The 12,939-nt window shown below is 36.3% G+C and overlaps 1 protein-coding gene and 1 long non-coding RNA gene across 2 annotated transcripts; one reads left to right on the top strand and one right to left on the bottom strand.

Annotated features, from left to right (window-relative positions):
* The first annotated feature begins 3,880 nt into the window (after positions 1-3,880).
* LOC144573205 (uncharacterized) lies at positions 3,881-6,328 on the top strand. The gene is made up of 2 exons (XR_013517900.1): positions 3,881-5,147; positions 6,016-6,328. It is a non-coding gene; the product is annotated as an uncharacterized LOC144573205 (long non-coding RNA).
* Positions 5,770-11,048, bottom strand: ABCG14 (ATP-binding cassette 14). The gene is made up of 4 exons (XM_078322917.1): positions 10,725-11,048; positions 9,683-10,517; positions 6,821-7,197; positions 5,770-6,714 (listed from the first exon to the last, which is right to left on the bottom strand). Exons 1-4 carry the CDS (start codon positions 10,830-10,832, stop codon positions 6,064-6,066), a joined length of 1,971 nt encoding a protein of 656 aa, XP_078179043.1. The 5' UTR covers positions 10,833-11,048; the 3' UTR covers positions 5,770-6,063.
* Between the last annotated feature and the right edge of the window lie 1,891 nt (positions 11,049-12,939).

Below are 12,939 nucleotides of genomic sequence, written 5' to 3'. Positions count from 1 at the left end.
CAAGTATGAGGAAGTGAATGAATCACTGCTTGAAGTTGTTGCTCATCAGTCAAAACATGGCCAGCGTCCTTCAACTCACTAATCATATTTGACATCTCCCTGAGATGTTGCCGCATGCTATGATTATGACGCTTCTTGTAAGTGTCAAACTTGATGGTGAGTTGTCTCAGTTTTGTAACAGAAGTTTCACCAAACTTCTGCTTCAAAGCAAGCCACATCTCTTTTGCAATCTCATATTGCCTAAACTCACGCATCACATCATTATCCATACTGCTCAGCAACGTAATACGAGCAATGAAGTTCTTCTTTTTCTAGGACTCATATGCAGCACTATCAGCAATGTGCTTTGCAGTTGTACCTTTTTCTGGTTCGGTTAGAATATGATCCAGGACCGAAAGAACCTCTTGTTCTTCCAGGACATACTAAATTTTCATGGCCCAAATTTCATAATTATCGTCATTCAGTTTTTCACCCTTATTGAGTTTTGCCACAATATTCCTAGATGCAGATGCCATTTCACTAAGAATTTACAATTAAACTAAGTTAGGACATATCACAGTTTTGATGGCTTAATACAAATTATTTAATACCTAGCATAACACTTCTAGTTTTACAACAACTGTGAAATAATTTAATAATAATAATACTTATAGATTAAAATCGAAAGATCACTAAGTTTCACAATCATCATTTAATTCTATAAATTTTATTACCATTAATTATTCACTTTGCAAAACTCCCACTAGCAGAACCCGGTTGGAGTTTTGCAGAAGTATAAAAATTTTACACACCAATTAGGAACCATCAAATCCGAAAAAATTAAAATTCGGCAAGTTCCGAAAATTCTTGAGAAAAAATGGTTCTTTGGACGGTTGTGATTCATTTGGACCAAAAAATTGTCCAACAAGTTGTATAAGATCCATAAACAACTAGAAATGCATGGTTTTGCTTTGCATCTCCCATTTCCACTATACAACATCACTGTTTTGCAATGCATCTCCAAAAGATACATTTAAAACATCTCCAAAAACAGTGAATACAATTAAATACGTTTTTTAAAAATAAAATTCGTATTTAAATTGATCAAATTTACAAAAAAAATTGTAAATTAATTCTGAAAATTAACCATGATATAGAAAAAAAATAATTTTCAAAAAAAATAATTTTATAATTTCAAATTATTCGATTTTTCTTAAACATGAAATTAATTTTCGGAACAATTCGTGTTATTTATTAAAACCAGAATACATGCTATAAAAGCTCTGATACCAATGTTAATTAACGGATAGAACTTACAAATTACTCCGTTAATTTTCTTGCGGAAGCGGATCTTGCAAGCGTAGCAGTATCACTGGTTCTGCAAGGAATCACAAGCCGAAGCCATGCGTTTTCCACGACCTAAGACCTTCACCTTAACAGAGTGCTTTTCTCTCTTTCTTGACAGTCTCTTATTTCGGATTTATTATCAGATTAGAGTCTGAGAGAAAATGATATGCATAGTTTATATAAAACCAATGCACTTTTTCTTAATGGGTTGGCACCTATTCATAACGGGTCGGGTTTTTAGTTTCCCACAATGGGCGTACCCTTTATTAAATCCAACAAAATCTGTCAATAATAAAGACTGATCATCAGCATGTAAGGCTTGTCTAATCACAATATGCACGGAATCGGCACTATGAGGGTTTGCAAATGAAGCCGTTAGGCTTTTATCTCTTTCTCCATTTTCTTTTTCTGTTTCTTTTTCTCCAATGGCCAAGTCAAGGCTTTCAAGATTCTTTGCCATATTTGACTCGTCAGTATTAAACTCCACACCAAATTCATGGGATTTCTCTGGAAAAAATAAGAACAAATGTTTAATAACAAAAATAGTATCTTCTGAGCCCAAAGTTTTGAGTATCAGCTACTATGGAATTCAAACAAATGTTCAATGACAAATATAGAATAAGAGTGATGCTATGGTACTTTGCATAGCGCAGATTGGTCCGTACTATCAGATCAATATCTCCATTTTAAAGTTAAAAAAGTCGATTTGAACTGTTCAGCATGATCTCCATATAAAAATGTACTTGCTGACTAAATTTTACATTTTTCAGAATTTTTTTACTTTTTTTTAGATAGGTAGAAAATCACTACTTTTGAATGGTCTAGAATTTCCCTCCCTCTGTAGAAAATTGTGGAACTTATCAATTGTATATATTTTCTAGATGTTTCACTTGATTTTCAAAAGGGGTAAGCAACTAGCAACTACAGGAAAAATGAAGCACAAGCAACAATGAAACTATATAATGTACCACCAGGTTTTAAGTATATAACAACTAATATTTAACTGCCTGTATTAGACAATCAGTATTAAAGTACTGGTATATGCAATATATAGCTTTTAGATTGTATTAAAGTACTGGTATATTTAACTGCCTGTATCCTAGACAATGTCTTAAGGAGTTTTTACATTGTGTGCTAGGCATATGCAATATATAGCTTGATGAACTAAGCATTGTTTTGATGTACTGGACACAATCAACTTTCATATACTTGGCACTTTGCATATCAAAGCTACATGCATGTTTCCTAAAAAAAAATGTAGTAAAATCCTAATAAAAGCTATTGAAAAGAAGTAAAAAAGTAAAATAAATTAAAATATAAAACCTAACTAATATCCCAGAAATAAAAAAAAAGTGTCAAATAAGAAACAAAGATATATTACATTAATAAATTAAAAAAATGGTGTCAGAGTGGTTCACCGGTAACTCTGTATCCTTGAGAACTACAAAACAGTAATGTAACCTAATACAAATTAGCACAAACATAAAACCTCAACATTTTAATATTGTTCTAAACTTGATTCTATGGAGACAGTGGTCAAAATTGCTACGAGGATATTGCTCAAGATTCCATGGTTACTAAAGATAGCTAAATAATGATTGTTCCAGAGCAGAAAAGAAAAATGAACACCATCATCCATTAGGTATTATTCATGAAAGCATGGTTAATTTCATAATTCAGATTAGATATTATTAAAGATCTTGATGGATTCGAACTATCATCCCCTTGAAAACTCAGGGACTCTATCCAAATATTTGAGCTAAATATTCATTTCACAAGACAATCTAATGCATGTACATCTAATACTCCTCAAAACTAGTTAAAAGAAATACATAAAACAAGTGGCACAACTAAGTACTAAAATCCACAACATACCTGATTTTCATAGTTGAGCTCATAATTATATAGTAACAGTTTACCAGCAAGTGAGTTGACTCTCATACCGACTGATACCAGTGCCAATTCGAACCCTCTCGGTTCTCTGGTACGAACAAGTACCAATTATCAGCCCCCCCCCAACCTAAACATAATAACCCTCTTTCCTGTTTTCCTGACCTAATCGGTACCATACTAATTACCTACATATACCAAAACCTTATGAAATATTAAGTAAGACAACAAAGTACATTATAGTGTTCACAAATCACAACAAACACCTTGAAGCTCAGCGCCTTGGGGCTTGGGAAAGCTGACAGCACGAGGCAATATCTCACTGTTTTTTATGTCAACTGCAATTTGGTCCGGCTGGAATTAATCTGGACCGTCCATTTTTTAAGATTACAACTCATACTTTGAGACACGGATTCATAAATCATAATCATAGTCGGTTAATAAGTAGGAGAAGATTTAGCCGGTTCGAGCTGGGCTGGGCTGGGCTGGGCTACTGTTTCTTTGTTTTATTATATCATTATGTTTTATAGTGGGCTGAGCGACTAAAGCCTGAGCCCATTAATTTGGATTTCAATTAGAAAAAAAAGCAAATAGAGAGAGAAATGAGATAAAAGGTTTCTCCCTATGGATAAAAAATTAAAAACCTAAAAACTTGTACGTAATCAGTTTCTTGTTTACTCTTACTGGGATTATCGGTTCTGATTCTCTCTCTCTTTACCATTGTTTAATTGTTTAAACTAGGAGTAGGTGTAATATAATGTTTTAGTCATAGTTTTCGCGGTACATGGTACTTACCAGTACAACAGATCGTATCAGCACCATGATCCTGTCTCGGTACAAGTCTGCACTACTAGCATAAACCCAAGTTACCAGATGCTGGTCAAGGCCTTACCAATCCGTACCAATAAAACCTCAAATGCACAAAACAGGTGCAGTAATGCCTGGTAGCATTTCTACGGCTGAGTTGCAAAATAAGAAAGCTGCTTTTGGTACAGATTCAAATATGATTCTTCATTTCACTTGTAGCTTATTTCCAATCAATAGACTGCCACAACCCAATCTGGTCTTTTGAATACTTCTTATAATTTTTGAGAAATTAATCAAAGCAGGAAACAAATTGAGCAGAAAAGGAAGAGACAAAGAAGAAGAAACAGGCAACTGAATTGATATTTTTCTGGTTGGATAATTACTGAAATTCTCTCTCCTTCCTACAAGTATTGTACACTGAATCACTCTGACAAATGTGTCTAGTAAATGATACATGTAATAAGTAAAAGTTGAGGGTAGTTAGTAAATGGTAAGTTCCAGTAGAAGCTTCTTTTATGAAGTTTATTGGCTCATATCCACTTCCAATTAGCAATTCTCCTCAGTCCCTGCTTGGCCCATCTCTCTCCTTTGACTCTTTTAATTGAAGCATCTTCTCATCTTCTTTCTTCGTAAGAGGCGAACCGTGGCATAGACTACAAGAGTGATGGGTTCATGTTGGGTACCAATTACCAAGGTGTACCAGTTCAAGCTTAAAAAAATCTGCTGTTGCCCCAATTTGCAAAGCTAGATGATCCAATTCATAATTGTTGTCTCAGGAAAGCAAGCACCATGGAACATAACAGCACTCAAAATAGAGCACGGGCATCCTATGTACAAAATTGTATTGAGCATGCAAGTCAAAGCCGGAGAGTATCTTGCCTATATTGCCAACTTTCCGTGTTCCATGTTTCTATACAAATATGACTCTCCATTTGGGCTTCCAAGGCTGCTTTTGCAGTAACAATTGAGATGTAAGAACTAACAAGTTAACTTTGGTTCAGCATCTTTCTCTCTCAAAAAAAAAAGGCGTTGGAAGTATTATCTGGTCTGCTAAGCAACTCTTGTCAGCCAAAGGAAGACACATTAATGATGAAGAATGATCAAGCATGATTCTTACCAATCAGGTCATCCTTGTAAACTTAAAGCAAACTTTTTACCATTCATTATATATTGAAAACTTCACAGATTTGTTACTGCAATTTATTAGTCTGAACAAATGTATCAGGTTTAGTTTGTTAATTCATATAGTAGGCTTAGAAGCACTTATGACAAAATTAAATATTTATTGCATGGGGGAACTGGTACATTGGAACCATTGTGTACAAACTAAAACTGTCAACTGGTCTGTTCAGCACTTCGATATTAAATTTGGTGGTAAATTTTATTTTTCTTGTTAACCGAGAAACAACAATAATCAATTAAAGCATGGCACTCAATTAGCTTCTGTCAAATTTTATAAAATCTTTTACAGCAGATGATGACAATCTGAGAGATGCATATGGGCAACCAAAAACATATATCATGTGTTTTTTTGTATTATTATGTGATATTTTGCTAGATCTTAGTCCTTTCCAATAGTTTGAAACAGACTATTAATATTAACTTGCCATTAATAATTAATCAATCTTCAGAGTTGCTGTCCTAAAATCAGGACAGCTTTGAAAGTTGTTTAATTTTGTTCTGTGTAGTGTTACCATAAAACAAATAAATGATGCACAATTAAATTCCACCAAGATAAAGGTGTTATTACTCTAAGAATACTTCTCTTATCATTATATTTCTGAAAAAAGTCTTTCCTGATCACTGATAAAATCACAACAAGACGAGAACAAAATTTGATCACCTGCAACAGTTGATCTCTTTCAGAATCATAGATCAATTTTCATTGCTTAATAATTACTACCAGAAAAAAAATCTCTAGGTATCCTCTGGCCATATATTCTCGTTCTCAATGTGCTTAATTGACTCTTCTTCTTCTTACTCCTTTTGCAGAAAGCAAACAAAGAAACCCTCGGAATTTCTTTTAACAGGCTTCTGAATTCACCTTGGTTGCAAGCGCTGCAATGCCACATAGGCAACAAGCCGATAACCAACTAGCATGAAAGCCATGATGCACACTGCAACCCACATGTAATCCAACCCAACTGCCTTAATAGCAGGAAATTGGGTGACAGGACACATGACCCCACCTCCGCATTCGTAGTAGTCCCTTTCAGAGAACTGTACCCCTAGTAATAGCTTGTAGCAGTAGAAACTGTAACTAAGATACTTGAGCCAGCTGATAAATGGTGGTATGTGTTGCACATAGTACCCTCCCGCAATGAGGAAAGCCATGGTTATGACGGAGGCGAGAGTTGTACCTTGTTTAACATCCATTAGTAAAGCACCGACCGCAAGGCCTAGGCTCTGAGCAACCAGCACACTGAACAACACTATGCAAAGGGAGACGATAAAAGTGACAGGGTTTGGGCTAAGGCCCCCCATCCAATATATTATAATTGTAAAGGCGGTGGGGAGGCCGAGCTCCATGGGCAAATCACCGATGGTGCGTGCAAGGAAGTATGAGGAGAGACGGTACATCCCTGATGATCGCTCTCTTAAAAGCATCGGCCGCTCCACAGGGAATGTAAATACTGCGTTGTATAGTGGGAAGAAGCCCCAAAATACTGAGAAAAAGAATATAAGAGCCGTCTGCATTGAAAAAAAAAACACACACTTCCATTCAGCAAATATACAAAGAGATAATTTTATTTAATTTCTCAACTAATATTAATGTCTGATTATTTTTCTTATGTACCCGGTCTTGGATATGGTTCACCGGAGTGTGCCACCAGAGAAGGCCACCGAGGAAAGAAACGCTAAGAACTTGGAAAATGCGGAGCTTACTGAAGGATTCATGGCGCCGCTCCTTGAGGCCCCGCCTCAGAAGCACACTGAACTGCTCCCACCAGCTCGTGCTCCATTCCGCTGCTCTTTTTCTGGCCGCATTCCCCATTTCTCGCATGTATCCGAGGGTTGCTGGATCAACAGTACATATTTCCGTCTTTAGCGTTGTAGCTATGTGGCGATCGTAGGCTGATATCAGCTTCTCCTTCACCTCCTCCATACATTTTTCAGTACTTCCAGCATCATCCCTATTGCCGCAGCTGTTCTCTGTTGAAACTGGTGCAATCCCTGTATTGGATTTCAACAAACCAATCAGACCTTGGCAACTGAAACAATACACTTTGTTTTATAATTTTGTTTAGCTGTTGTAATTCATAATTGGTGGTGATTAATTATGTAATTGGCATGAAAAACCAATGGTGATTGCAATCATTTGGCACATTGTTTTTTTTTTTTTTTTTTTTTTTTTCTGGCAATGTGGAAACATGTTATCAGCTTTGATCTACTCATCCCCCATCGACAAAATCATTGACCATCCCATGATATGGATGTTTGATTGATGCCAACCCAAGCACTGTAGAGAAACCTTTTGTCTATGCATGTGGAACCACTCAGACGAGCATTTTCTTTTTGTGTCAGAAAGAATATTCTAGTTGTCAGGACAGTAATTAAAGATAAGCTAGCTATTATTATTACTATTACCGTCATGAGACTATGCAAATTAAATTAACGCTTCAAAAGTATTATACGGAACTTTTCTGCTCTGGTCCTTAAACTTCAAAAAATTTCACTTTGGTTACTAATTAAATATTAATTCTAATGTTTCCTATAAAGTACCTATATGCATGGTTTAACGAGGGTTTTAATTAACCTCAAATAGTCTACCAAATCATGATGACTTGCTAGGAAGTTAAATTCAAAGAAAAAAAGGGTGCAGCAGTGCATACTTTTAGCTGATAAAAATTATTAAATATATATGAAAATGGGTATAATTAATAACCTAGCCATGATTACTATCCGTACCTAATTCACTTTACACTTGCAGCTTTCCACTTAACGCGCGAGCTGTATCACAATAGTACAGCTTGAGGATTGAGCTATTGGCGCAACTCAATATTTTACATTATATCTTTAAAATTTATATAGGGTTCTAGACACTATATATCTCATAAGAAATCATGTATATACCAACTTTTTGTAATACATGTTGTACATTTTCAATATCTATCCAAAATTTATATGGCATATATAGGCATTTGACAGATAAAATAAACGTTATAGTAGATATGCGGCGAACTCCATATGGTACATATATATATATATACATGCATGTAAAATTGTAAATATTAATTGGAAAAAAAACACAGGAACAGGAGGAGTCTCGAGGAGATGGAGCTTAAAGTCTAACAAGTGGATGGAATTAAAAGAGATGGATGCTTTTCAAGGAGCAGATTGCTTTTTAGCTAAAAGGCAATGAAAGAAAGGAAATGCCTCCGACAACTTTTATTCCCAATTGAAGAGATTTTGCCATTTTGGACTGTGTCAAGTTGTGCTGTTGGGATTGTGTCACTTTTCAGTGTCAGTCTAAGGAGCATTACATAAGATTTAGGTGCAACTTTTTCTTTAGAAATTAATTTGTTGAAGATATTGTTAATTTTTGTTTTTGTTTATACTTTATATATATATATATGATATGTATGGCCCAACGCATGCACGGTGCTCTGTTTAGCTGAGGCCTGAGGCCCCCTCCACCAAAGTGCAATCTCAAGCTGACATATAATATATATATATATATATGGGATTATATACGCTAATATTGCTCTTACATCCAATGATCAGTTTGGGATCGATCGAATCTCTTGAGTTTTGACATGTTGGTGGACTAACAGTAATATATAGAAGGGGCATGCAGCTAGCTAGACTAGGTGGAGCAATACTTTCACATGATCAAGTTGTCATGCTCAAATAACCTATTTCAATATATTACAAATGTGGGCTAGCTAGCTAGACCCTCATTTTTTTAAAAAAAATTTAAAGAAGAAGAAATTAATAATCTATTGTAAAGATGATAGTTTCATGCATATTTGATAATTACTTATAATTCATTTATGGGAGATCTCAGAATCTGGCCGTTAGTGGATCTCGTGATCTTTAATTATGATGCTTCTTAACTGCCTTTGTACCAAATCAGATCGTTCATGCACTTTAACAAATGTGAAAGCGAACAAACAATTAAAATAACTTATCCTTAATTATTTTATATCGACAACTTTTTAAGTGCTCTTGCCAAGAGAAATAAAATGCATGGTGACAACTAAAATATATATTGATTTAAGCAATAACAGATTAAATTACGTATTAATTTATAGAATTAAGAGTAAACAGTATAGATATTTATAGACTATATTTCTATATATAGATAATTAATGAAATTTAATTAAGTATGATCGATCGACCTAATACAAATTAAATTAATAGAAAAATTAAGTTCATAGTTTCCAGATACGATGTAATAGTACTGAACTAGCTAATAGAATCCTTCTTGGTGAAAATGATCTAGACTAGAGGATCATGAATAGACATCCATAATATATATATAATTGTGGTGTGCAGCTTTGGTTCTTTCTTTGACAAAATGATTAATAAAGCATATACCCGGTGATTGGAGCACTTTTTGCTTTTATATTATCATAGAAGGATATATAGCTTAGCTTCAAATATTGAAATTAATATATATATATATATATATATATACACACACACACACACTCACCATTAGCGAGGTCGAGCATGAGGTCGGCCGGGTTGATTGAGAGAGAACAGGTGAAGCCGACAGAAGCAAAGTACGAGAGCGCATCAGCAGCACGGCCGTAGTAGATCGGGTTGCCATCTACTGAGAGCAAAAGCACCTTATCAAACATATGGTATAGTCTAGATGATGGTTGATGAATCGTCACCACCACCGTGCGCCGCCCCTGAACCGACATCCGTTTCAGCGTGCCTACTATTTTAGCGGCTGTGCTGGAGTCTAGACCGGAGGTAGGCTCGTCTAGTAGCAAAAGGCTAGGATTCACCAGCATCTCTAGACCAATACTGACCCGTTTCCTCTCTCCACCTGATACGCCTCTCACTCCACGGACCCCACCTATCATTGAGTGGGCCACCCTCGCCAGACCTAATTCCACCATTACTGCCTCCGCATGTGCAGTTTTCTCTGCTGCACTGAGAGTACTAGGTAGCCGGAGGAGTGCGGTATAACGCAATGTCTCTATCACAGTTAAATGTGGGTACAAGACATCGTCTTGAGCAACAAAGCCTGTGCGCCGTCTCATGGTACCCGAAAAGGGTTGCCCATTGTAGGTGATTTTGCCAGAGAAATGAGCAGCTGGGTTTGTGCTTGTGCCAAGACGGCCGCCTAATGCGGTGAGCAAGGTGGTTTTGCCACTGCCAGATGGGCCCAGCATTGCCAGCATCTCTCCAGGACAAACAACACCTGATATACCATTGAGGATTGTCTTCTCACATATCGTCGAACCTTTGCTTCCATACGGCCTTTGCCACCACACACTATCTTGCCCGATCTTCACCTTGTACACCACCTCCTCAAACTGAAACTCCTCAATCGAACAAGTAGACACATGTTAATATATTAGTACTGTTATAACTTGGCAAAAAATGGAATTGTAATTATTGACTACTTGCTACATATTTAAATGTTATAAGAATTTCTGGTCCAGATATTTGCCAGTAATTAATTATATTCAAGGTACATAATGAAATTAATATATTAAAAATTTGACTTGGCAGATTTGAACCTTGAGAGTGACAGGGAACTTGGTGGCTGCTTGTTGAAGATAACATGAAGTCGGAGTAGTACTCGGGCTCGGATGAACAGCCACGGGACCGGCCTCGTGAGAAGTCATCGACGGATCTTTAGTTAGTCCCTCTTACAGTATGTAGATGGACAAACGAACGAATTAATTAAGAGATCGACTAGCTAGGCGAAAGAGTATATATTATGAGTTTATTAGTCTGAAGATGTAGTGAATTGTATTAAGGGTAATACTGATATGGAGTAAGGAGAGAATGTTTAGACTGAAGTTAGCTCGTGAAGAGAGAGGTCTCACTTGATTACATATAAGGCACTTAGCGCGCGACAGAGAGAGAGAGAGAGAGAGAGAGAGATCAAGAAAGTGGGGCCCCAGATTGGGGTGGGAAAGAGGGGCCACCAAAATGGAATGTTGTAATCACTTTTGGTGCAAGGAGGCTCAGCGTGCAAGCTAATTACTTAATAGTAATTATGTCTATGGAGGTTGAATGTGATCATGCATCCACCTCCCTAAGTGTACTAAATTAATTATGATAGTACTTCTCATTATCATCATTATTAATTAATATATATACCAAATTATATCTCTTGTATAGTTGCTAATTGCATGCCTCGGTTCTTTTTCTTTTATTATCTGTGAGAGTTTGAAAGTTTGACGACCAAACATTTTAGTCTTAATTAATTAGTTTAATAAGTTTCGGATAATTTATAGTTAAGTTTCAATAGCGACGGCCATGACTGTCTAAACTGCCAAAATATTAACCAAAAAGACTGTCGAGACAGGAACCTAACGCAACTCAATTACCCAATCCATAGGCAACACTTGAAAGTACAAAAAGGATTGGAGTCCAGGTATACCCAATGCAACGAGAGGTATCTGAAAGTGATGCACCGAACTTGGGAGGATGTACTGCTTCTTCCTTAATTCTTGTATGTTATATTTTGACTCAAATTGCTATTTTGGTCCGTTGGACTTTGTATCTTTAATATGTATACTCTTGTTATGAAAGAAAACTAAGTCTAATTTTGCAAATTTTGATTTGTGACCGTTTCGGTGATTGAGTAACTTTGATAATTTGGGAAATTTATTAATTGGGCGTTTGAGAAATTCAATGGATATGTCGGCGAAGTATGACGGGAAGACGAGTTTTGCATTATGGCAAGTGCGCATGGTGGCAATTTTGTCAAGCCAAGACGTTAAGGATGTCATTTTTGGTCAAGATAAATTGATTGATGCATTAACGATAGTAAGTGGAGAACTATGGATGATAAGACACTCTCTATTATTCAATTGTGTTTGAGCAATTCGACATTGCAAGAGGTCCTATCGAAGAAAACCGCTAAGGATTTGTGGGAGAAATTGGAGAACATTTACATGAAGAAGTCTCTCACCAATCTATTACGACTAAAGTTGTGCCTCTACACCCTTCGTATGGTTGAAGGTATATCAATTTCTGATCATATTTCAGAGTTTGCATTCATTTTGAATGATTTGGATAAAATTGATGTTAAGGTGGAGGATGAGGACCAAGCGCTTTTGTTATTGTGCTCATTACCCGTATCATACAAGACATTTAGAGATATGTTGATTTATAGTAGAGACAAGATTTTCCTTGAGGATGTTAAGAGTAATTTGCAAGCCAAGTTGCACATTGATAGTGAAATAACCAATAATGAGAAAGGGAGTCAAGGTGTTGGTTTGGTTGTTGATCGAGGTACGTCATAGGACCGAAACTCGAAAGATGAAATGACCCGTTCAAAGTCTAGGCATAAGAATTTGGCGTGTAACTATTGTAAGAAGAAGAGACACATTAAGACCGATTGTTTCAAGCTTAAAAATAAACAAAAGACGGATACTAAAGATACTTCGGAGGAGGAGGCCAATGTGGCTGAGTGTGACACGGTTGATACTCTTTGTGTGGTAGACACCAATGTTGATGATATGTATTGTTGGGTGATGGATACGGGTACTTCACAACACATGACTCTGAATAGAGATTGGTTTGAGACTTATGAGCCTATAGATGGTAAGGTTCTCATGGGAAACAACAACATGTGTAAGGTTGTCGGAATTGGTTCGGTGACAATTAAGTTCCATAATGGAAAGGTCCGAAGGTTGACGGGTGTGAGACATATGCCCGATTTGTCGAAGAATTTGATTTCTTTGGGGTCTCTTGAGGAAAAAGGGTGCAAGTTCCAAA

Source organism: Carex rostrata, chromosome 21 (assembly GCF_964058835.1).
Source record: "Carex rostrata chromosome 21, lpCarRost1.2, whole genome shotgun sequence".
NCBI classification, from domain to species: Eukaryota; Viridiplantae; Streptophyta; class Magnoliopsida; order Poales; family Cyperaceae; genus Carex; species Carex rostrata.
This window is presented reverse-complemented; position numbering and strand designations above follow the sequence as displayed.